At 47.6% G+C, this 26,728-nt stretch overlaps 1 protein-coding gene across 2 annotated transcripts in view; it reads right to left on the bottom strand.

Annotated features, from left to right (window-relative positions):
- Positions 1-26,728, bottom strand: part of RICTOR (RPTOR independent companion of MTOR complex 2) — a 1,569,237-nt gene that overhangs the window by 1,268,698 nt on the left and 273,811 nt on the right. For both annotated transcript variants that reach the window (XM_086960557.1, XM_086960556.1), the window contains exons 9-10: positions 15,893-15,960; positions 4,054-4,121 (exon numbers count right to left, since the gene is read on the bottom strand). In XM_086960557.1, coding sequence (XP_086816683.1) covers positions 4,054-4,121; positions 15,893-15,960 — 136 coding nt within the window. The remainder of the gene's footprint in view (positions 1-4,053; positions 4,122-15,892; positions 15,961-26,728) is intronic.

Genomic DNA, 26,728 nt, shown 5'->3' on the forward strand with positions numbered 1-26,728 from the left:
AGCTCTGGTGGCAGCAAAATAATCACTAGAGAGTTAGACTTGTTGACTACAAAATCCCAAAAGGGATTGTCCCTTAATTCTAGGAGGGTGCTAACACATCACTAAGTGGTTCATTGCTTTGAAAAGAGCCTGCCTTGGGAAATCGGTCTACCGGAAGCTATGGAATGCTATCCTCTGGGAAATTTTCTCAGGAAAGTGCAGGGATAGACTCCTGAAACTCAATAAGAAAGATCCTACGTCCTACGACCTCATGAAGGGGACCCCGATTGAGGGCTTTAGATTCAGCACTGAAGAAAACCCAAAGCCAAACCTGGGAGGATTTTGCGGATTTCTCAGTGAAAACACAGGGAGGTTGGTTAGATGGTAACAATGTACATGATTTTGGGTTAGTATAATTTGATATTAAAGGAGCACCTTTTAAGTAAATGCCATCACGAAAAACTACATCAATTACAGGCAGACATAGGTCCACTTTCCCCTCAAGAACTGGGGAAGAAGGCGGAACACTGGGTAAAAACAAAGGTGAACAAGACTACCACTGGCTGGGGAGACCAGAAGAAAAAGGCCAAAAAGCCCCCTCAAGGGAAAGAGGATAAACATAAAAAATATTAATATCTTCTCCAGGCCCCCAAAAACCTGCTGAGGAGGATGGGCCCAGAGTTTCTTTACAGTCTAAGAGCGAGTACTTGCGTAAGAACTGGGATCCCAAGAAGGCTTGGTATCACAAATGCCAGGCACTAGGACACCAAACTGGAGACCCTAGCTGTAAAACAAAAAACAATGCCTCTAGTCCACCTGCAGTTGCTAATGTCCAGATGGGATCCCAGGTGTGGCCTGACCATGTAAGTGACCCCACTGAGGCAACATTAATCTCTGAGGGAGGGAGACACTTAGTCTGTGCTGCCTTTATGGATCTAGCGTAGAGACCTTGAGATACTGGGGCTGGTGTCATCATGGTGACCCAGCAACTAGTTGACTCAGTTCAGTACCTGATTGGGAAACGGGGAGTAGGGAGTTGGACTAAAGGAAGTGGTTGTCCCCAACCATCCCTGGAGATTGCCTGCTTGGAAAATATTTGGAGACTTCCCCTTGGGCTGAAGTCAAACTGAGGACCCATGCTAGCATGGGTGAGTGGGTGAGTCTCTAAGGATGGGGTTGGGTCGCATCAAGGGCACAAAGCAGAGCTCTGAGTGAAATATAGGAGAGAGATCCTAGAAGAATGGACCAGCCGTCCAAGAGAAAGGGCAAGAAGAATGGGAAACTAGCTTCTAAACAGATCCCAAGTCAGAAATCCTCTTCTCAGGAAGAGGACTGGTTATCTTCAGAAGGATCTGAGCCTGAAGAGATTGGGCCTTACTAGTCAGACCTCTTGGGCCCAGGGGGAACCTCTAGGATGGATCTCTGCCAGGGACAAGAAACCTGTCCCACTCTTGAGAGCCCGAGGCAGCAAGCTGCTGCATAGTAAAAAGGGTGATATCAGTGGCAGTCACAAGATGTATTGGGAGGAGGGACTCCTAGACACTGAGGCCAGAGACCCCAAACCTGGTGCAACCAAGAGAATGGTAGTCCCTCAGAGGTTAAGAGGGTTTCTCTTTACTTTGGCCCCTCATACCCCCTTAGCTGGGCGCCTTGGTCAGGATAAAACTTGGAAATATATTGGTCAATCACTTCTACTAGTCAGGGATGTCTCAGAAGGTGAAGGGCTTTTGTCAGTCCTGTCTCACATGCCGAGCCAGAGATTAGGCAGGAGGCCACTGGAAGGCCCCTTTAATTCCACTTCCAGTGGTTGGGATACCGTTTGAAAGGGTATGGTTCAAAATTGCTGGCGCTCTGGACCCTCTAACAGCCTCAGGTAACATATATTTTCAGGTGGTAGTGGATCATGCTAAGGGGTAAGCTATACCCCTAAGGGCACTACTACTCCAATAGTGGCAAAAGCCCTCCTTGGTTTCTTTACCAGGGTTGGTTTTCCTAAGAAGGTAGTATCAGCCAGAGGTACAAACCAAGTCTGCCTGGTGGATAGATTCAACCAGACATTGAAAGGCTTGATGGGTGGACTCCTTGAAAAACTCAGGAGATGCGGATGGTCGATGGCACAGAGTGGGCTTTCGACGTCAAAGGCTTTGGCTCCGAAGGTGGTCGACGCCAAATGCGCCGGCTTTAAGATATTCTTTATCACCAAGCCATGGGTGGGCGTGGGATCTGAAGCAGCAGTTCGCTGTGACCATGTCCCGAAGGCAGTGGTGACATGGAAGCCTGTCTGAGCCTTGAGCACAGCAATCTGACCCTTGGAGGGAGGTTGAGGGGGCTTGCTAGCAGAGAGAGGGGTCGAGGGGTTAGGCGAGGAGGGGCCTTACTCACTACCAGGTGAGCAGGAGCGAGGTCTTCAATATCCATGTCGGAGGAGCAATTTGCTTCAGGCGAGAGAGCCTCCTACTCTAAAGCTCTTGGACTACCCTGGAGTGGCATGATGAGCAAAATAATGATGGATTTAACCCAGATCTCTTGACTGGGAGTGAATGTTTTGATTGGTTCTGCATTCCGTCCATTAATTGTGTGTCTTTTCCTACTCAGCTGCCAATAGCTAGGACCAATGTCCTAGGTATAGGGTGTTGTCTCCAACTCTGCGGAACAGTTCTAAGTGAGGAGCACAACAGTCTCAAACAGTCTTCTGCTACCAGAAGGAGCGTTAGGCATCACAGGGGGCCTCATTGTGCTCGGGCAATAGATACAGATAGCAGTCCTGATGCAGATCGGCCCAGGAGTTTTTTCGAGTGACACACATAACAGTGTCAGAAAGGCTTCCATTACATTACAGGGGAGGAATGGCAAAGACAGAGCACAGATAGGGGGAGACCCTGAATGGTGAGACTCCTCAACGGGTCAAAGTCAGCTTGTTGCAAGTTCGATCGAAGCTGTGTGCTTTGAGATGATGCGAGAAAGTTTAGTCACAACAGCAAATCAATACCGTTGGAAGGGAGAGTAACTGTAAGAGAATACACAATAGCGACGATCTGGAGCTCGTTAACACACATCCGAACCAGACAGCGGAAAGAAAACAATCTAACAAAGGAGCCGTTAGCCATGTGCATTACAGGGAAGAGGTAGTCAAACTACCTTGTGCCTCAAGAAGAATTCTTGGAACAAAAACAACTTGCACACATCCGGACCCAACACAAGATAGCAGGAGCATGCGCTGCATGTGTATCTATAGCCACATAATCCATGAACATACTATTTCTAAAAAAAAAACAAGTATTGCTTCAAAAATCCTTAGTAAATCAAAATTATTGAAGAAACCTGCCAAATATTTTAAAAGTGTACATTTTCTTCGAAGAAATTCAGTATGGAAGTAAGGCATACTTTTCCTTGGAGTACATTAAAAAACAAAATTTAGTAAAATTCTGCAAGCAAAAATGAATAAAGTATGGCAATATATTTTTTCCCAGATTGAAAAGCTTTTTGTCTTAAAACCACACTAAATATGCATATGCTCCTCACTAAAGAACATGTTTTACTGCTGCCTTTGACAGGCACAGTAAAATATTTATTCCTAAGGTAGGAAACTATCCAAGAGGTATGTCAAATGCACTTAGTACATTTCGAAATCCATTTATGGAGGAAATTCACTATATTGGTAATGTTTCTATATTCGTATATGTTTATTACAATTATCAAATAACAACAATTCTGATTCTATGATTCAGGATGTTGAATTTACTTTTATAAGAAACATTTTTACTGCAGGGCGCATCACACTTAAGAAATTTTGTTCATACGCCAAGAGTGCCAGAAAATTGGTGATAAAAGGAACAATAAATGACAGTTCACTGCACATACTTTACATTTCAGGCATTTACTTTTTAAATTACATTGTACATTTTTACATAGGAAGATAAAGTGATCTGCCCAGAATCACAAAATGCACTGTCAAAAGCTAAATCAAAGTTTAGAACCCAGAGCCCCAATTGCTATAGAACACCTACTCAAGTACACAGTACATCTGTGTTCTACTGGAAAATGTGTCAAACTATTTGTAGAAAAGACACTCACCTGCCCAGGATCTGAAGGTTGCCACAATGCCCATTTTACTAGCTAGGAAACGGGATTCTCGGTCTTCTCTGGGTAAAATAAACACAATAAGTAGTTGCACAGAGATGTTGTATTATGCTACTGGACTGCTGCCACACACTTTTAAACAAAAGTTGTCTTACTTTTGATTATACTTCACACAAATTCTACAGAACTGCACTGACTGGATGGTCGTGTATGGCCATTAGTCTAAATATGCATGTGCTTTACCATATCACATATTTAAAAATAGGTCTGTCTTAAAGGCATTAACCCATAAAAAATGCAGTAAACTTCCAGCAACATGACTTACACTTGGTATAAAGCTCTGTGACTCCATCATCCTGATTGTGAAATTCTGACACGATTTTCACATTAAAACCCAAATATCTTTCAAACTCTCCTGTCACACTCACAAGAAGGAAAACAGTCACAATATATATTTGAAAATTAACACAGCAATAAATTCCTGGACTCTCCCTGCGCACCTTTGACACAGTCCTAGCTCAAGTCTGCTCAATACACTGCAATTCTAAAGCAGTAAGATACAGTGCAGTGTCTGAGCGCTGGCAATGAAATGGATTCCCAAATGAAAGTCTATTTCAATTTTAGGGACTTTACCTTCAGAAGAAAACACTCCGACAGTGCATTCCTTTTTCGTGGTAAGGAAGAACCTTGAGGTAGTTCAGTTAGCAAAGAAGTGCTTAAAATATATGTTTATTCATTCATACAGGCACACTCAAACAGTATAAACTATGTTTTAGCAATATACAGTATAAGGAATATGCTACTTACCAGGATGCATCTGTTCTTGGCATGTAGGGCTGCTGACATTCATATCTTGTGGATAGATCGCCGCCTAGTGTTGGGTCCGGATGATTGCACTTGTTGTCTTGGAAGAGTCTTCGAAGTAACACGAGATAGGTGACTCCTCCCCTGGACTACAGTGCGCATGGGCATCCTCTCCATCCTCAGATTGTTTTTCGCCATTGTGGCAGAGATGGAGATAGTAAAGTAAGAGATGGCCATGCCAGAGAGAAAGCTGCAGCTGCTACAGGCACCGGAAAGGAGGGCGGGCGATATGAATGTCAGCAGCCCTACATGCCAAGAACAGATGCATACTGGTAAGTAGCATATTCTGTTCGAGGCATGTGGGCTGCAGAATTCATATCTTGTGCATAGACTGTATAACAGTATCTCCTCTAGCGGTGGCTACCTGTGCCAGCTGCAGCAGTTTGAAAAAGTTTTGAGGACAGCCTGGCCTACAGCAGCTTGCTGTTTTGTTTGTACATCTACACAGTAGTGTTTTGTGAAAGCGTGTATGGTGGTCCATGTGGCTGCCTTGCAGATGTCTTCAAGAGGAATATTTCCTAGGAAAGCCATTGATGCCCCCATTTTTCTAGTGGAGTGTGCTTTTGGGGGGACGGTTAAAGTGTGTTTTGCCTTTTGATAGCATATCTGAATGCATTTAACTATCCATCTGGCTATTCCTGATTTAGAAATTGGATTCCCCTTGTGTTGTGGTGCAAAGGCAACAAACAGTTGCTTTGTTTTCCGAAAGGATTTAGTTCTGTCCACATAGTAAAGTAGAGCTCTCTTTACGTCTAGTGTGTGCAGGGCTCTCTCAGCTACTGACTGTGGATTTTGAAAGAACACTGGCAGTTCTATTGAGTGGTTGATATGGAAATTGGATACAACCTTAGGCATGAATTTAGGGTTTGTTCTAAGAACCACCCTGTTGGCATGTACCTGCATGAAAGGTTCTTGAATTGTAAGTGCCCGTAATTCACTCACTCTTCTGAGTGAGGTGATGGTCACTAAGAATGCAACTTTCCACCTTAGGAATTTTAGTTCGCATGAATGTAAAGGTTCGAAGGGAGGGCCCATGAGTCTGGTAAGCACTATATGGAGATTCCAGACTGGGGAAGTGGGGTGCCTAGGAGGAATAACCCTTTTTAAACCCTCCATGAAAGCTTTGATTGCTGGTATTCTAAACAGTGAAAGGTGCTGTCTGTTTTGAAGGTATGCTGCTATGGCAGCAAGGTGTAGCCATATTGAAGAGTATGCTAAGTTACATCTTTGTAGGTGCAGCAGGTAACATATAAAGTTTTGTATTGATGCGTCTAATGGGTTGATTTGGTTACTGGTGCAGTAAATAACAAATCTTTTCCATTTAGCTGCATAGCACGCTCATGTGGTTGGTCTTCTTACCTCTTTAATGATAGTCATGCAATCTGGGGGCAAGTTCAGATATCCAAACTCTAAGACCTCAGGAGCCAGATCGCTAGGTTCATTTGGTTGGGATCTGGGTGTCTGATTTCTCCATGGTTCTAAGTTAGAAGATGAGGTGCAAGGTGCAGTCTTTGATGGGGAACTACTGATAGTTCCAAGAACGTTGTGTACCAGGGTTGTCTCGCCCATGTGGGAGCAACTAGGATTAGAGTGTTGCTTCAGTTTGCGTGCCACCAGCGGGATCAGTGGTGCTGGGGGAAAAGCGTAAGCAAATCTGTCTGACCAGTTCATCCATATCGCATTACCCTGTGACAATGGATGTGGGAATCTGGCGGCAAAGTATTGGCATTTCGAGTTTTCTTTTGTGGCGAACAGGTCTATTTCTGGGTGACCCCACTCCTTGAAGAATGGTTGGAGGACCTGGGGGTGAATCTCCCATTCGTGTAATTGCTGGCTGTGCCTGCGTAGCAGGTCGGCAACTTGATTGTCCTTCCCTGGAAGGTGTTCTACTAGGAGAAAAATATTTTTGTGAATCGCCCACTTCAAGATGCTCTGTGCCAGATGGGAAAGCTGTGGAGAGTGCGTCCCTCCCAGTTTCTGGATATAGTACATTGCGGTCATGTTGTCCGTCCAGATCAACACTGTTTTGCTGTGTAAGTATTTCTGAAATGCTTTCAGGGCTAGGAATATCGCTAGCAACTCTAGTTGGTTTATATGCAGCCTTCTCTGCTTGTTTGTCCAGAGCCCCTGTACTGTGTATTGAAGGAGGTGGGCTCCCCAGCCTGTCAGTGATGTGTCCGCTGTTAGTACTCGTTGTGGAACCGGCTCTTGGAACAGTCACCCCTTGGAAAGGTTTTGTGGGTTCCACCACTGCAGAGAGTTGTGAGTGCGACTGTCTACCAACACTAGGTCTTTCAGTTGTCCTTGAGCCTGGTTCCATTGCTGTGCTAGGCATTCCTGCAATGGGCGCATCTGAAGTCTGGCATGGGGGACAATAAATATGCAGGAGGCCATCATGCCTATGAGTTGCATGAAGATTTGGGCTGGCAAAGAGTGTTGTGGCAGGAATTTGCGAATGAGTGTCTGCATGCGTCCTATCCTTGGAGAGTTTGGATACGCCTTTGCCACTGAGGTGTTTATGGTGGCTCCCAGGTACTGCTGTATGTGGGATGGTTGCAGATGTGATTGTGTGTAGTTGGTTGAGAATCCTAGGCTGTGTAACAGCTGGATTGTTTGAGACGTGTGTGCTGCACATTGGTGGTACGATTTTGCTTGTATAAGCCAATCGTCCAGGTAAGGGTACACATGGATGTGCTGCCTCCTGAGATGTGCTGCTACGGTCCCTAAGCATTTTGTAAACACTCTTGGAGGCGTAGTAACCCCGAAGGGCAAAACCTTGAATTGGTAGAGTTGCCCTTCTATTGTAAACCTGAGGTATTTTCTGTGGGCTGGATGGATGGGTATGTGGAAATACGCTTCTTTGAGGTCCAGTGTTACTAGGAAATCCCCCTGTTGTAGCAACGGGAGAACTTGTTGTAATGTTATCATATTAAAGTGCTCCAACAGTATGTATTGATTTAGGGGTATGAGGTCTAATATTGGTCATAGAGCCGTCCTTCTTGGGAATAAGGCGGCCAAATGCGGTACAAAAGGAGGTGGTGATGGACGGAGCATCTGAATCAATCAAACACTCACACCCAGTCAAGGCCCAACGGCCCGCGTCGACGACCGCTTAGAGATGGAAGGCTGGATCGAGTAGAGAGGTACCGATCGAGAACAATACCGTCGAATCAAAGGCCTTTTGGCCTATAGAAAAGTTTTGTTTTTGATTCCAAAGTTGGAGTACTGGAGTTTGCATCCGAACCCAATGGCGGAAAAAAACAATCTGAGGATGGAGAGGATGCCCATGCGCACTGTAGTCCAGGGGAGGAGTCACCTATCTCGTGATACTTCAAAGACTCTTCCAAGACAACAAGTGCAATCATCCGGATCCAACACTAGGCGGCGATCTATGCACAAGATATGAATTCAGCAGCCCACATGCCTCGAACACTACATTTTAGTATTATACAAGCAGCTTAGACATTAATAAGCAACAAAACTGACACGAACCACGATGTGCATAAAATGGTATGCATAGACACACCCTAAACTCCTTTGTGGAGCTTGCAATCCATTAGATCAGTGTAGGAAACTGGAGTTTAGTTGCAGTACCCCCTTCCCACTTTGTACCTTGTACTTGATGCAATTTGACTGAAATGTACTGGATTCCTGCTAACCAAATTTCCAGTACCAGTGTTCGTTCATTAAAACTGTGCAACTGTTCCCCCAACAAGCAAAGCATTTAGTACCCTCAGTTAGTCCCTAGTAAACGGTACCCCTGGTAATGAGGGCCTGATGTACTAAGAGGGCCCTAAGGGTAGCAGCACATATTGTGCCACCTAAGGGACCCTTCACCAAGCACATACAAGACTGCCATTGCAGACCGAGTGTCTTGGTGCAGACAAAAGTGAAAAGACAACATGTCAGACATCCCTGATTGTCATGTCTTCTAACACTGCATGCCCTATTTGTAAGTCACCCCTACAGCAGGCCTGACAGCCCTAAGGCAGGGTCTGAATATTACATGTGAGTGCATTCCTGCTTGAGCAGATATGCCCCTGTGCTGGTCAGTCATATTACTGCCAGGACAAGTAACCAGGGAAGCCATCTTAAGACATGTGCTGGACATTGGTGAAAACCAATTCCCAAGCTACAGGATGGCTTCACTGAAAATCTGGTATCAAACATCTCGTATTGGTAAACCCACACTGATTCCAGTGATGGATTTACCAATAAATGAACCCAGAGGGCGTGTCCGCAAGTACACCTGAAAGCCTTCCAGTTTCTGGTGTACTGCAGCATGCCATCCAAGACACTGTTCTGACCTCCTAGTGTGAGAGCCTCTGCTCTGGGGAGAACCAGAACAAAAGACTGTCCGGGAAAAGGATCTAACACCTCCTCCCACAGGATGACTGTTGATTAGCCACATTGCGCAGACAAGCTTCCATGAGCAGCCACCTTTGGAATGGAAATCTGGCTCCCCTCACAGGAGAGGAAGCCGCCTCCTTTGTGGAGGACCTCCTTGGCACCTGGACAGGCGGGAAAATTAGCTAGTCAGTGTGAGAAAGTGCCCTCTTTCTTGCATGCTATGCTCCAACATATTGCTGATGTTCTTTGACTGAGTGTGCCCTGAGCTCCTGCTAATCAGGTACCCAGGGCCAATGTCCCTTCCCTAAAATTGCATTGAAGCCTAAACCCAATTGGCATCTCTGACCACATGTCAGTCCCTGGTAAATGGTACCACAGGTACCCAGGGCACTGTGACCAGAGGAGGCCTCTACGGGCTGAAGCACTTATTGTACCACCCTTAGAGGCCCTGTATTCTGACACTCACACACCGGCTTTGCAGGCTGCACATCTTGGTGCAGAACAAAATGAAGAGTCGACATGGCCCACATTCCTGTGTGCATGCCCACAAGCCATTGCCCTGGCATACATCAGTCAACCCTCTAGCTGGGTGCCCTATGACCAGTGGTGAGGGTACAGGTGCATGAGCCTGTACCCATACAGTGCCCAAGTCCATTCCTGGGCACTGCAAGTGCAGTGCTGCCTTTAAAAGTATATTGTGCTGGGAGTTTGTCATTACGAGCTCCACAACATCATAATGGCTAGACTGCAAACTAGGAAGTTTGTTATCAAACTTCTCAGCAAATTAAACCCACACTGATGCCAGTGTGGGATTTAATGTAAAATGCACAACAGAGGGCATCTTAGAGATGCCCCCTGAAACTCGACCAACTTCTAGTTACCTGACTGAGTGGCTGCTTGGGCTGCCACCAACAGACATATTTCTGGACCCCTGGGCAGAGAGCCTGCTGCTCTTGGGGGCATAACAATGCACATCCTTGGATGAGGTGCCAAACCTCCTGCCCCTAGATGGGCAGGGAACACGAAGGGGAAGCTTCAAAGGCATGCCGCCGTTGTGAGCCTCTCCAGACCATTTGCTGCTTTCAGCAAATGGTCCCCACTGGTTCTATCCCCCACTTAGGGCGGGAGAGCAGGCGAGAAATACAAGTGAGGGAAAGGGGTGTGCCCACCTCTGCTAACTCCACCCTCATGTGGGAGGCGAGGTGAAGCACAACTCTGAGTCCCCGCCATCTTGAGGATGGGGGACCCAACCAACTAGGGGCAGGCTCCTGCCCCCCTCCCACTGGAGGGTGGCACGATAGGGGGTGTACCCACCCCAGGGAAGGGACCCATTGGTCCCTGCCCTTACCTACCTGTAACGCCACCTATATCTAGTATTTAGGGGCACCCTGAACCTTGCTTCCTCAGATCCAGCCAGACAAGAAGAAGAAAAGAAGAAGGATCTTACAGCCGTGCAACCAGCTAACAAGAGGAAGACGCCCACTTACTTGGCACCAGCTCTACCGGCTTGTCTCCCCCTCAAACCTGCTCCTGCAAAATCCTGGTGTGTCCTGCAGCAAGCAACCTCAAAAACCCCAGCGGACCTGCCTGCCTTCACTTCTAGAGACTGTTTCTCCCGTGAATACCGGATTTGTTCAAACAGCAACCACTGGCGGCAGCCAGAAACTGCGAATCCAGTCCACTCTGCACCCGCCGAACCCGGCCCGAACTCGAGTGGAAAAACACCACGAGGAGGTCACCCCGGCGATCCTGACCCAAGATCTGGCGACCCCTGACCCGCTTCAAGCCTCCAGGCAATGCCTACAGCCTAAATCCAGAAGGACCCCTGACCGAGACCGGAGCTGGTAAGAAGATCCGACCCCAAAAGGCACCCCCCTGCAACTGACGCCCCACCGCCTTGTTTCCCAAACCTACGGTGCCTAACCAACCCAATACTCCCAAACCTACCTCTCCAAGTGGAGGTCGCACCCAGAAGTCCTTTGTCTCCCTGCCTGCAGTGCTTTTGCAAACCGGAGGTTCACCATTGAAAACAGGGCACCCGACCTCGAAACAGCAGTCTGCACCTGGCCGCCCCAGTGCCGCTGAGGGTGTACCTTTTGTGCTACTTTGTTTCCCCATTTGCCCTGACCTAAACCCTAGGATCTTTGCTCCCACAACCCAGTGCTTGCCAGCAGCCACCAACCAGAGGCCCTTTGTCCCCATTGGATAATATTGGGCCTCAACACTCTGCACCAGACCGCCCTAGCGCCGCTGAGGTTGTAACAACTGTGCATCACTGACCCTGGGAACCCTGCTTCTAACCCCAGAACCTTAACTCCCACAGTTGATCACTTACCTGTGAACCGATAACCTGTTTTTCCTCCATAGGATAACTGACAATTTTCTTCCAAAAAGTTCCTAAGTTTGGAGTTTTGAGATCTAAAGATAGTCTTTAAAAAGGATGTACCATGTTACAACGCATACCATTACAACTACCTACTGTTACAACGCGACCATTACAACGCATACCATTACAACGCATAGCGCTTTGAGGTGCTGGATAGTGGTAAGTATAATTTACTATTCTAATTCCAGTCCCCGTGGACCCTAGGGAAGGTGTTGGATAGTAAATTATACTTATTCCCTATCCTAGAGCGCCCCCCAGCGCAATGCGTTGTAATGGTATGCGTTGTAAAAGTCGTGTTGTAACAGTATTGCGTTGTAACAAATGCATTGTAACAGGTGTATACCCTTTAAAAATCATGCGAATAACCAAAATGTACAGGGTTATGCCCACTTCCCTGGGAAAGTGGTCATGTAGGGGGTGTAGTAACCCCCAAGGGTCAGTAGCCCACTGGCTACTACCCTACACTACCCTAAAACCCCTATATTTAGCATTTAGGGGAACCCCTGGCACCAGAGAAGCAGATACTGATGACCTAAGAAGAGAGAAGAAGCACCTGACCAGGTGCTAACCCGCCGGCCAGTCTGTATCCCCCATCGAAAAAGCAGCAAAGTCAACTTGTCCTGAAGCTGTGACTCCAGAAACTTGGAAGGATTGTCTGCCTTTGAAAAAAACTCAAGACCTCCCATGAACAGAGGACCTGTTGTAAAGAAACTCCAAAGAGAAGACTCTGAGGCCTCTGGAACCGCCAAAACCCCACACCCAGAGCCACCACTGCACCGGTCGCCTTCAGCCCGAGTTGAAGTGGGCCACTTGGGCTAACAAGGGTCCACAGCCCTCCAGAGCTTGAGTCCATCATGGTTTAACACCTCCTGTACTCCTCAACATCGCCTAGAGCCTCTGCATGCAGGCCCCCTCAACCGAGACTGCTCCAGTAAGGAAAAACCTGACGCCAAAGGACACCCCTGCACCGGTTGCCCCTTGGCCTTGGAGAAGAAGAACAGCGGTATCCCCCTCCCCTCCCCCGTTCCAAAGTATCGCAAGAACTGAGCCCACTTGCTGGCTCAAACCGCCTGGCTTCCTAGCCAGAACCTACAGCCTCTTATGACCGAACCCCATTGAAATGCATTGGGCACCTGATTCGGATTTGAACTCTATACCAGCCACCCTAGTAACGCTGGTGGTGTACTGCTGGTGCTGCCTTGGACCTTGCCCACCACTCCCCTTAACATCTGGAGATTGGTCCTGGAAGTCAATGTACTGTACCTGTTCCTCCTTCCATAGGATAACATCGCAGAACTCAAAAATTGCAGTGTCAACTTTTTGAATTGAAAAGAATTTATATTTAAAAAGGTACTTAACTGAACAATTTTTCTCCGATGTAAAATCATATATAAAGGTACTTGGGTTTTTTATAAATGGGTGTGGAACTCAATCTTGAGCCATGTGTGTCGTTTATTAACCATTGTGTGTACTTTGCTAATGTCTTGCACTCTTCTGTGTTAAGCATAACACTGCTTGACCACTTTACCCAGGTACTGGCACATATTGTGCCATCCACTGCATTTGCAGTGCAAACATGGCTTCAGGCCTACCACAGTAGCCTCTGTGTAGCAGTATAAAAAAGCTCCTTTTTAAATAAGAATAAGCCAACCCTATGCAGGTCTTGTAGCCCACAAGGCAGAGTGCATGGCATTTAAAAGTAGGACATTGTAGGACGCTGACTCTTTATGTAATAGACTCATTTATCTGGGTGAGGGGACCTATCAGGAGCACAGGCATCTCTTCCTGGGGGACTGTTGGTTTGGGTTGGTCGAGGAGCAGCAACTTGTGAACCGGAGCTCTGCTTCTTCTGTGCCTGCAGACTACAGGGGAGTAGCTCCTCTACTGAAATGGAGATTGCTGGCAATTTGTGAAGGGTTGGCAGTCTAAAAGGGTCCTTGGTGGCTGCTCACCTGCAGGACGAGTAACTCGGTCACGATTGTCAAGACTGGTGCAGGCAGGCAAGTTTTGGAGCCAAAAGTCCACAGCAGTCTTCAGTTCTCCTGGCCTTGCGGTTCTTCTTTGTCCTCTTCTTCTGAATCGGTCGAATTAACGTTCCAGACATCAGGGGTGCCTTCTAAATACTCAATTTAGGGGCGTCAAGGGGAGTGACAGATAGTAGCCAATGGACCTTTAGTGGGCATAACCATGACCTAGAGAGCCTTATTCCACCAAAACTAGAATGGTGGAATTCTAAGTGTTATGTTGAAATCAGGTAGTCCACCTTAGGGGTGAAACTAGCCTGATGGGGAACACGCCTACTGAATAGCTAATTTTTCCACCTATTTTGGTGCCTACTCAGCCCAGGGCAGCGGGTGTCATTTCTCCTTTCTGGGGAATCCTTGGGTCGCATATCAAATCGGACAGAGGGCTTTGAAGCCGCCTGACGTGATATGATTTCTTAGGCATCCTGCTTGGAGAAGGTGACAACATCTCTGGCCTTCCGAAAGCACAGGCTCTTACCTACAGGGGGTCAGAAACCGGTCAGTGGTTGCAAGCTGGTCTACACCAGTCAGCAAGTATACTAGTAGTCAGCAGGTTTTCAAGGGGCACCTCTAAGGTGCCCTCTCGGTGCATGTATTAATAAATGCATCGCTGGAATCAATGTGGGTATATTAATCTGAGTTTTTGATATCAAACATCTCTAGTTTCAGCGAAGCCACCATGGTGCTGGGGAACTCTTAATTACCAGTGTCCAGCACATACTTAAAATGGCTTCGCTGTTCAAGTGCAATATCTAAGAATCGGCTTAGACATCACAGGGGTATATCTGCTCATGCAGATATTTCCACACATGTAGTATAGCGCACCATGCCTTAGGGCAGTAAGGCCTGCTGTAGGGGGACTTACCTTTACTTCATGCAGTGTCTGCAGGCATGGCACACAGGAGGTGTGCCATGTTGTGTCTTCACTTTTCTCTGCATCAAATCCCCCAGTCGGCAATGGCAGTATGCAGGAGTGTGCTGAGGGTCCCGTTGGATGGAACTATACATGATGCAGCCTTTAGGCACCCTCTTTAGTCTCCTTGCACTAGGTACCAGTGGTACCATTTAGTAAAGAATTACTGGGGAGCTAAAGGTATTGCCAATTGGGGGAACAATTGTACAGTTTTAGGGAAAGAGATTTGGCACTGGTGTCCTTGACCTGAACAGCAGGAACCAAGTGCACTTCTGCCAAAATTACATCATCTACCAGGCAAAAAGTGGGAGTGATCATGTTAAAAAGGGGCACTTTCCAACAGACATGTAAAAATGTAATGTTAACATGTACTTACAAGAACTATGCTTCGCAGGAGTAAACAATAGGCTGACTTGAATTGTTAGAGGGGACTACTCAGAACTCCCAAGAATATGCAGATTTCCCTTACAAATGCACATGATTCATCAATGTACACGCCTAGCGTGGACACCATGTACGATCTTTTATGTTGTGCGTGTTTAAGAGTATTTTATTTTCATATCCTTGTACAATTAACCTATTCTATTTTATCTACAGTGGCTTTTATCCATAGTGTTTCACTCATTTTATGACTGTATTTTTTTTCTTTTCTTGTGTATACTTTTGTTTGTGATTTTATGAGAAGAAATAGAAATTGAACAAAGTTAATACTACAACTCATATGGAAGACTGGAACTTAAAGGACTAAGTCAGAAGGTAAATTCTTTGACCCGGATGAACCTGGCTGGTGCTCCATGATGGTCAGCATGAAACGGCACCTAGGTCCCAGTCTATTTGATATTTTTCTAGCTTTGCATTTTAACTTTATTACTGTTTTGGTACGGCATAAATATTTATCACATTGCCCTACTTAACGGAGTCTGCTCTGTGCCAGATCAATCAGGGGTTTGAGCACAGGTTAATTTAGAGACGTTGAGAAGTTACACTGATATGGATTGTGAGTATTCTATAAAGTGGTTAGTGACCTACCCCAAATATTAATCTAATTTCTTACAGGAATGTATAAGGAGTTATCCGCCTCTTTTTCAAGTTTATTTTAGTCTTATTGGAATTGCTACTGCTTTTTCAAAATCGACTCCAAACCCTTCCTTATATCCTCTTCCAAGCATGATAATCAGAGACAAATCCTGAAATAATACACTTTCATCTACAGTCACAAACTAATTTCCATCCACATCATCCACTCATGTAGAAATATAAAACATTTGAAGAGAACTAGTAAAAGATAGAACTTACTTCAACTGTCCTTCTGCAGTGTCTGGGTTGTGTCTGTAGTGAAAATCTGTATATGGTGCTAAGATTTGCTAGGAGATCAAAAAAAAAAAGCTGTTAGTGCTCTCATTGCATCACCCCGCTACTATTTTCTTACTACACAAGCAATAAATTAGTATTTACATTTTAAATACTGACCCATGAATTCTGAAGTTATTCCTTGTTGCACCATTGGATGAACTATTAAGGAAATTTGCCTTTTGGCCAAATTAAGGTTGTTTTCAATATTGTGAGAGAGAATCTGTGTACAAGTTCAGTTTTGCCTATCTGCAGTGTTAAGAAGGCTTTGTCCAATCAACACATTGTGAAGCTTCTTCACAATTGGCAAAGCTTAAAAAGTTAGTTAATGACCTCTGGTACATGTAGCGCGTAGAAATCTGCAAATCAAATAAGCAGTTTTTGACTCTAAAAAGAATCTATTAAGGTGTACATAACTTCAAATTTGTGCAGGACAGAAGACAATCACATGTAAATCCCAGCAAGGTTTAAGTGTGTTCATTTTGACTATATTATTAGAATTCTACAAACACCCATAAAAGTATCATAAGAGGACAGGCTCTATCGTGGATAGTTTGTTTTGCCATGTGAAGGAGATATATGCATATATAGAAACCCACAAATGCAGTGCATCTTTTAACTGGGTGTAGCAATGACATTATTTCAGACACAGTAGGCTTGTCAAAAATACAGTTTTTTACCTTCAGTGATGCTCTTTCTAATGGATACTCCACAGTTTTTTTTAATTCACCTAGGCACCAGACTAAAGATGGAAAAGCTTCCATAGCTCCTATGTGCTGGTAGGTGGAACCACTGGTATGCACTGACTCAGCCCTGCCCCTGAAAAGTTAAAAGCAGTATACAGGTGCCATACCAGTTCTTTGTTCCATGCTCTCAAACTCATAAATAAGAATGACAAAAAAGGAAGTGCAACAGACAGTGTGCAACATCTAATTTGGGATCTTCTAAATTCCACAACCTTCACTCCATAGAATAGAGAGGCGAGAGACCTGCAGGAAGATAGTCCACCAGAAAAAGTATTACCGCAGATAAGTGCCTTATTCTTCTGATGGATATTTCTACCTAATGATTCTGAACATTTTGAACAAGAAACCTTTGCCTCTTCTTTTGGTGCAACCTTGACAAACAAGTTGTCCAAGTACAGGTACGCTTGATGACTATGGTCTGAGGAAGGCATCAATAGTGATAATGACATGGTGGTAAATTTCCGAGGCACTGATGTAAAGCCGTGAAATAGTACTGCTGCCCTGCCACTTTAAACAGAGGTCTTTTCTGTGCTTGTAGTGTATTGAGATTTGGAAATATGCATCCTGACTAATCAGGGACCTCAGATAATTTTTTTCCTGGATCATCAGGCGGGCTTCATGGAGCTTTATCATGCAAAAGGTAAATTTGTTCAGTAACTTGCTCAGTTCCCTTAGATCAAGAATAGGTCTCAATTGTCCTGATTTCCTCCTGGTCAGAAAGAATGTGGAATAAATACTCCGGATTCTCTGGGATTTTGTGACTATCGCTCATTTGAGAAGTAGTAGAATTTATCTGCTGAGATGGAGATGCTAGAGGGAGAGTTGCCAAAGGTCTAGCTAGTTTTTAGTTGTCTTGGGAGCATAGTTGAGAGGTGCTCCTTTTGCATCGAGAAGCTCTACCATAGTCCTGTCTCTGGTTTTTATTGGGTTTATACCCCTGGTCATATCCAGCTTGCATCGGAGGGGAATACGGACTGCCTTGACTTCCGTACTGACTGGAACCTCCTTTGAAGGTTTGGGATCTTCATGAGCCACAAAAAGTTGAGAAGCCAGGTCACTGCCACTGAAGGACCAGAGTATCTGTATCAGTTGTAATATTCTGCAAAGTGTCATCAATATGTTTTCCAAACTAAGTTATTCCACCATATGGATCTACTCAATAAAGCTGCTCCTGCTAGCTGTGGAAAATGTGTATTTGAAACATCCACTGCAGCATCAATGACAGCCACTGAAGTTGATGCACCTTCTTTGATTACTGCTCTAGCGCTCTCTCTCTCTCACTCTTTCTTATCCTTGAATGAAGTCAATAAATGGCGAAATGCAATGTCACATTTGGCTATCACAATGGCCTAAAAATCACCAAGGAGTGTGTCACCTTGATTAATGTTGCCATCATGGAACCAACTGTACAGCCTAAATTATCAGTGCGTCTGCCATCTCTATCAGGAGGTGCTAACAAGCACGACCGGGTTAGATTCCCATAGTTTGTATCAGAGAAGCTAGCAGTCCGAGAGCACATTTTGCTACCTCTTATCATCACTTCCTCAATGACCTCTTTTTTCTTTTTCTTTTTTTTTTTTAATCCTGAATCAACCGTGCAATCACATAAATAACACATAGCAAAATGTGCAAGTAACAGTAAGAAAAGGAAGGAGGGATGAAAAGAAAGCTCACCACTCAATGGAAGAGGTTCCTCAGGACTGCCTGACCTACAGCTGTGTCTTCTTGTGCCGAGGTTTCCAGGCAGTATTGTCTTGTGAAGGTGTGCGTGCTGCTCCAAGTTGCAGCTCTGCATATGTCTTTAATCTTAACTCCCGCAAAGAGAGCAGAAGAGGAAGTCATAGAGGTTGTGGAGTGTGCTCCAACTCTGCCTTCTAGAAGCTTGCCTGCTGCAGAGTGACAGTACTGTACGGCACTGGAGATCCATCTGGCAATACCATGCATAGACAGGGGTAAGCCCTTGCGAGGAGCACTAAATGCGATGAATATTTAAGAAGATTTTGGCGATCCAGATAAATTTCAAGCACTGCTGCACATCCAGTGAACGAAGTGACCTTTCTGCCAGCGTGGAAGGTTGAGGAAAGAAAGCCTTGAGAATCACAGGCTCGTTGAGATGAAAGTCTGAAGGCATTTTTGGTATGAACTTTGGATTAGTCCTTAGAATTACAGTATTTCTTTTGAATTAGAGAAAAGGTTCCTGTATTGTGAGAGAGTGCAATTCCCCAATGCGTCTTGCAGAAGTGAGAGCAAGAAGGAGTGCCAGTTTCCACGAGAGGAATTTCATATCTCCTCGATGAATCGGTTCCAAGGGATGTTTCATCAGCTGGGTGAGAACCAAGTTCAAATGCCATGTGGGAGGCGGAGGAGTCACCGGAGGAAACACTTGAAACAGACCCTTGAGAAACTGTTTGAAAATTCTGGATGATAAGATAAATAATAAAGATAATTACGCACTTATATAGAGCACGACTACCCGGAGGCATCTCGGCGCTTGTACGAATACCGCCGAGGAACCCTTCCTGGCCTTTCCCTGTGAGGAGCCCACTCCTCGGCACCCCCAAGGTGATGTCAGGCATCCTTAGCGTTGTTGGGGCCATTGTAGAGATTAAGCAAGCTATTGCCCGGAGGTGCAGAGTGGGGCTCATGATCAGAATAGGCACCGAGGCGAGAATGATCAGGTCCGAGGAAATTGAGCCAGAGACCCGCCGAGGCGGGAATTGAACCCTGGTCCCGGCCAGACTACTGCATCAGGGTCTGCTGCTCTAACCATTGAGCCACACTTCTTTACCAGAGAGAAGGTCCAGATGCAGTGTGTCCGTAGCGAGAAACTGCGGCTAAGTGAACCTTTATGGATGAATGAGCCAATCCTGCCTCAGCCAAGGACAGGAGATAAGGAAGAACCTGATGAGGCTGAGATGAGAAAGGGTCAACACCCTTCTTCTGGCACCGGATGCAAAATCGTTTCCATTTCAAACAGTAAGTCTTGTTAGTGGAAGGAGCTCTAGCTTGAGAGAGGACATTTCTTATCTCGTCCGAGAGGTGAAGGTTTAGGAACTCTCGGTGCTCAGGAGCCATGCTGACAGATGTAAGGAACGAGGATCCGGATGCCAGATTGGACCCTGGGACATCGGGAGAAGATCTGGAATCACCCGCAAAGGATGTGGAGGGGCCAGAGAAAGGAGGTGAAGCTCAGTGAACCAAAACTGCCTAGGCCAAGCTGAAGCGATTAGGATCATCCTGCATGGTTCCGTCTTGATCTTCTTGAGTAGCCTTATAATCAAAGGAATGGGGGGAAAGGCGTACACAAATACTTTTGACCAAGCTATCGAAAGCGCATTCCCCAGGGATCCTCGATGGTGTAACCTGCTTGCGTAAATCTGGCATTTTCTGTTCACCGGGGTGGCAAAGAGATCAATTGAGAGTTTGCCCCACAGATGGTAAATCTCCTCCAAGACCTTCTGGTTCAGTTCCCATTCAAGGCTGACTGACGAAAGCCTGCTGAGCCTGTCCGCTTGAGGTTCCGTGACAATTGTAAGTGGTGTCTTCGACTCGCCCGAATATGGTCGAGTCTGGTATCTATGAACCGCAAATAACGAGTTTAGTGGGTGTACACGTTTTCGCTGTGCTAGCCTAAACCGTTCGTTTGTTTCGTGGGTTTCTTCATCTGAACCCACGGGTTCCATTTTAGATATGGCATCCATTTTGTTTCTTGCCCTCAAGTAGCCAGCGAACGGACGCTGTCCGCTTCGCGACCCTGGGATTCCCAAACTCTTGCGGAAGACACGTGTTCCTTTGAGGGTGTCTTTATGATGAGGGGGATGACACTTTAAGGCAGATGGTCCCGCTCGAGGCTCATCTTGCCGTGCCGGTCTATTGTCTCAGTTGTGCATTCATTAGGCACCTCTCCTTTGATCCCTGCAATCGTGTTTCCTGATACCACCCCTCTTACACTCTCTTCGATCTATTCCCTATCCTCGTCTTCCTCTGCACCTGTTTCTGTTTCTTCCTTGATTTGTTTACAGCCGAACGGAATGCACTGATGGTGGGAAGATGTACTTTTACCGTTGGGAACTGCTAAATGCTACTGTAATTATGTTCCGGGCCCTGAATACATGAAAGCGACCCCCTATGATATTTACTGTGGGAACCGGGTTGTAAACCTTTTGTTTGTCATGTTAGCCTATGACGAAAAACTGCATAAAAAGAGCGATCCACAGATACAATTCGAATCAGACTCCGCGAACCTACATGCTATGTACTTCTCGTGACTTCTGTGTTCCCTGCAGTAATAAACCTCGAATCTTTGATGCCGAAGGAAGTGTCCCGTGTCTCTGTCATTTGTACGCCGGAACAGGTTACCCACGAAGGTTTCAGGTGTTATCCCTGGCACCGCAGGGTCTTAGAAAAACCCAGTCCTTCAGTTGGCGCCCAACGTGGGGCTGCATCAGCGGTACCGGTCCAAAGCCCGACGATCGTGAGGAACTTCGTGTGAAATCTCCGAGGGAAGGTGCACCCCGCTTCATCGATCCTGTTGTCGAAACAAGTGGCCCGACGACTATTCCTGCGAAGATCCCCGCCTCCTGACGGCTGCGACGGACTGCTGCCCTGACTGTAGACCTGTTTTGGCGCCTGGCGTAGACCTTGGTACAGCGAGACGATTGACGGGCCTTCCTGGTGACGCCATTGATCTTTGAGTTAAGTATTTGTGGGTCGCTCCCGAAGTCCTTTGTTGTTGTGGGTGCTTAGTTGTTGCATGGTTCCATTGCATTTGTGGTTCTTGGTAATTTGTTCTTCGTTGTGCTATTTGACGTCTGCAGTCGCCAAAAACCGAGGGTTTTTGCACTTTTGCAGGGACATTGTAATCCTATAACCCTTGACGTTTGTGAAACTCGGTTAGTGTGCACGATGCCTGGCCGTAGTACTTTGTTCAGTTGCTTTAGAGGTTGTGGTGCGGATTCCCGGTTGGAGAACTCGTGTCCGATACCTCCGGTTGGAACTCCAACTTACGAATTATATAGTCGACATTGTTTAGGTCCAATCACATTCACTGAGTGTTGGGTTCGCTACACCTAAGATGACGGTGTCCTTAGTTGGCCACCTCATGGTAGTTTTGAGGCCCCGATTTTAGATAATCTTGAAGCTAAATTGTTCCAAAGAAAAGCAAGGCCGGCCATGTTTGATTCCTTTCGGTTGTGGCGTAAAGAAGCCAAGCAGAAAGAAATCAAGCAGCTTAAACGTAATAAGAGAGAAGGTATTGTTACGACGATGAAAAATGCAGAGCAGTTTCAGCGAGATAAAGAGGAGAAGGAAAAGGAAATTTTTGATAGATTGCAGCGTATGACAGTTGACAAATGTTACCCCGCTTTACCGACAGGTACGGATAAGAAGGGAGAGGAAGCAGTAGAGGACCCTTTGTTGTCTTATCTACTAAAATCGCCACCTCCATATGCGCAGGATACCACAGCCCCTGTGGTTCCTCCTGTTCCTCAACCTGCTGTTCCGGCAGCTGCTCCTCTTGTTCCTGTTCCTCTACCTGCTCCTGCTCCTACTGCTCCTCCGTCTATACCTTCTCAAGCTATTGTCCCCGCTACTTCTGCTCTTGTAGCTACTCCTACTGCTCCTGCTGCTCCTGTCTTTAGCCCTCATGTCGTTGCTCCTGTACTGTACTCCTCCGTCTGTTCGCAGACGCATTCCTAATACTGTTGCTAATCTTTATTCTCCCTTTGGACCGATTCTTGGTTCTGATGAATCTGAAGCTCCCCAAAGACGAAGTCAGCTTCCTGGTGGTAGGGAACGTGACACGCTATATAATATGGTGAAAAATTGGATTAGGTATCCCCTTAAGAATCCTCCACGTATAGTTGTTGATACGTTTTCTCAATTCAATGAGCCGACACAAAGATTCGTGTTTGAGGAAATGTGCAAACTTTTACGCGATGAGATATCAGTTGATGCTGCAGATGATGTACTGGCTGCTCTAACTGAACTTCAGCTTCAGTTCTCGAGTGGTGTACTTGTGGGTAGCAATGTTCGACGTGCAGTCGAGCACCTACTATCTTTTCGTCCGACTATCATGCCTCGTGCATTATATAAAGATGAGCATGAGGAATGGATATCGACGCCTGGTCAGTATCCCATGCGCGAAGTTCCACCAGTGTGGATGCCTGGTGATGCACAGGCTAATCCTATTATATTGCCACATTTCCAGAGAGTGTGGATACATCTTCCATGGAAACGATCGGAAGTCCTGCAGGTTAAGCAGACTTTGCCCGACCCTCGCAAAAATCCTGCAGGGTATTATAAAGAATTGTCTCAGCTAGTGGATGCTACGATAATGAATCTAGCCGACATCGATATGCTGTTCGGCAATGTCGTACCGCAGCCTGTATGGGTGAAGATTCGCCAGGAAAATCATGTCGCTGAGTTAGGCGGTGATTGGCCTGCTCTTGTGGCGGCGAATGCCCGACAAGTTGGTGGGGCTAAGCCTGAACAGCTCATTACCGATCTTCCCCAGAGAAAAATTACCCTTATGAAAACGCTTATGCCAGCTATGAAAGTTAATTGGGACAAATTGTCCGCTTGTAAGCAAAAGAAGGACGAGAGTGTCTCCGATTTCTTTACAAGATTTGAGGAGGCATTCATTGATCACAGCGGTCAAGATATGGGCACTGAGGGAGGTCAGAGACTGTTTGTAGACAAATTTGTGTCGAATTTGTTGCCGGACCTAAGCAACAAATTAAAGAATTCAGAGAGTGCGTGGGCTGTTTCCACTTCTGTTCAGATATTGGCTACGGCCTGTTGGACAGGCCACGTGAAGGGCCGCTCCCCCTCTGCCCGACCAGGCCCGAGCCCGGTCCCTCAAGTGTCACACACCACCACTTCACGCTTTCCGTCCCCTCCGGGACCCTTGCCTCTGAACATATCGACCTCGTGGGCCCGATCCCTCACTGGCCCGCGCGCCCAGCCTGGGCGCCATCTTGGACACTCCGCCACGAGGCCGCGTGGCCCCCGATCGACCCCAACCCTGGGCCTGGCCAGGCCTCAGACATCCCGGCACCATCATCCACCCAGGAGGTGAGCGGACTACTTGGCGGGTCAATGGGAGAAAGAGGTGTCGATGGCTCTCCCTCGCCAGGTGCCGCTCGCCCACCATCTCCCCGGGCGCTGGCTCCACCCCCCTGCTGGGTGTCTGGACCCCTTCATCCCGGACCCCCCAACCTCCAAGAGCGAGGGTCCGGACATCAAAGAGGATCAGCCCTATAACTGGGGCAGCTCCAGAGCAGGAAGGCAGTTGTATCCTGGAGTCGAGAGACGCAGTGAAGAACTCATCCTTGACGGACTACTGGCGCTGCCGTAGCCCTGCCTTGCGAACCATCGTCCTGCCTGTTGGCGCTGCCAAGACCTTCGTAATCATCATCGTCGTCGGGACCTGCTGGCGTGGCCGCGGACCGTTTGTAACCACCATCTTCATCGGGACCTGCTGGCTCCGCCGCGGACCGTCGCTTCCTTCATCCATCTCGGGACCTGCTGGCTCCGCCGCGGCCCGATCATCTAGAACGCCGAGCTCGAGGATTGAGAGCTATTTTCATCTACTGGTAACAAGACTGTCCCGCTACCCTTTTCCCAATCCAGAGACCAGAATCGAGGGGACCCCTGAGTCCAGACCTCCTTGTATAATTCTACCGTAACTAAAGAATTGCTGATAAAGTATCGTTGAACCTTATCCTGGTGTGGTGTCCGTCTGTGGGGGGGGGAAGTTACTTGTCTGTACGATCGCTGGAGACGGCTCTCCCCGGAGACCTCTCCCCTTGTCCTCGGCCGACCCTCCCGGTCCGTCTAACATTGGTGGCCAGCGGCGCGATCCGAATCACCGCATAATCGTACAGAGAGTAGCTCACCCCACGACGAAATCACGATGACAACTAAAGAAAGCGGATCCACCGAGAAATTTCAAATGGAGAAATTGAACGAGTACAGCCATCGTGAACTAAAACAATTCTGCATCGAACTAGGTATCGCTACCACCGGTCTAAGTACCAAAGACGATTTTAAGCAGGCCTTAGAGTCCTGGGCAGAAACCGGGGCCGTGGAAACCACCGACCAAAATATCGCAGCAGTAGAAAAAAACACCACGGCACCCGAGGAGCAGAGAACGGGTCTCTCACAAGACGAGATCCAGGAACGAGAGAAAACACGACTACACGAACTAGAAATGGCCCGGCTCAAAATGGAGGTTGAACTTAAACTGGCCGAACAAAAAATAAGCTTAGAGCACCTGCGTCTCCGAGAAGAAAGAGAGGAAAAACAGAGACAAAGGGAGCTCGAGGAAAAGAAGCTGGCGTACGAACATGAGCGCAACCTAGCGGAGATAGACTTACGCAAGCAGAACAGAGAATTAGGGGTGCCCGAGCAACCCCGCGACCTAGGGGCAACAGAGAAAAAAGTACACATCCCCAAGGATGTCGTCCGAGAATACTTCCGAGAGGACGACATCCAGCAATGGTTCAAGGCCTACGAAATCGCTATGACCGCCCACCGGATCGATCGAAACGATTGGGGAGCCGGTCTCTGGGGGAGATTCCTCAATGAGGGCCGCGATGCCCTGCTACAGCTCCCGGACCATCAGATGACCTCCTATGACCACATGAAAGCTGCCCTCCTCACCCGCTATGGGCTCACACCCGAGATGTACCGTCAGAGGTTCCGAGACTGCACCCGCATCCCGGGTACAACTTGGGTGGACTACGTGAACTATTTTAGCCGAGCCTTCGAGGGCTGGATCAAAGGAAGCAATGTCACCACGTACGAACAACTCTTCAACCTCATGGTGTGGGAGCATCTATCAAACAATTGCTTCATTGAGCTCCGGCAGCACCTCCTCGACAGCAAATTGACTGATCCACGGCAGCTCGCAGCCGAGGCTGACCGGTGGGAAATCACCAGAGTGGGCCGAAATGGATCCTATGAACAGAACCGGAACAACAACGGTCAGCACCGTCCCAGAGGAGGAGGAGGGGGCCAAGGGCGAGGAAGAGACAACGCTCCGGTCGCCCCCGCTACCAGCTCCACCCCCCCCGGCCAACCGGGGCAGCACCCCGGCGCGACCGGGATACAGAGCCAATGTCACGTGTCACCGATGCCAACGAGTCGGCCACTATGCAAACGACCCAAATTGCCCGCAGTACCAGAGCCCAAGACCCCGCCAAGTGGCCGCTGCTGCCCTAGGGGAAGAACAGATCTCCGAGGAGCAGGAAGAATACGAACAAGAGCATCAAGAATGGGAGCCAGCCGCCATGACTTTAGCATGCTTAGGGGGGAAAGACATGGTCCCGCGGGTCCCCCTACCCGCTAACACCCGGAAGTACAGCCAATGGGTGAGCATCAATGGACGCCGGGCCGAAGCCCTCCGTGACACCGGGGCCAGTGTAACAGCCGTCCGCTGTCACCTGGTGACCCCAGAACAGTTCATACCAAACATTCTCTGCCCTGTCCGTTCAGCCGATAACTCAGAAAGTCTGTGTCGGATGGCCTGCGTCCCTTTCGAATGGGGAGGGGTCTCCGGCATGTTGAAAGTAACGGTCCGAGATGATGCTCCCGTAGACTGTCTCCTGGGAAATGACCTTGAAAGCTCGCCCTGGGCAGCCGTAGAACGAAGAGAACACCTGGGGATGTTGGGCGTCCCGGACTGGGCGTGCGTCACCACCCGGTCCATGGCCGCCCGTGCCAATCCCCGACAAGAGGAACCCGAATGGCCGGCACCTCCTCCCCCGGTCGCCCCAGTCGAAGACACCGACCGTGCCGTCCCCCCAGAACCAGCTCAACCTCCGGACCTCGCTGGCCTCGACCAGTGGCATCAAGAGGGGGGACCCACACAGGAACAGTTTCGCCAAGAGCAAAAGACCTGTCCCTCCCTCGAGGGACTCCGCCAACAAGCCCTCGCCCAGAGCGCAGGGGATACCTCCGGAACACATTGGGTCTACTGGGACAATGATCTACTATACAGTGAACAAAGGATCGCGGAGTTGGGGGCCAGCCG

The sequence above is a fragment of the Lissotriton vulgaris genome, chromosome 3_1 (genome assembly GCF_964263255.1).
Source record: "Lissotriton vulgaris chromosome 3_1, aLisVul1.2, whole genome shotgun sequence".
In the NCBI taxonomy this organism is placed as follows: domain Eukaryota; kingdom Metazoa; phylum Chordata; class Amphibia; order Caudata; family Salamandridae; genus Lissotriton; species Lissotriton vulgaris.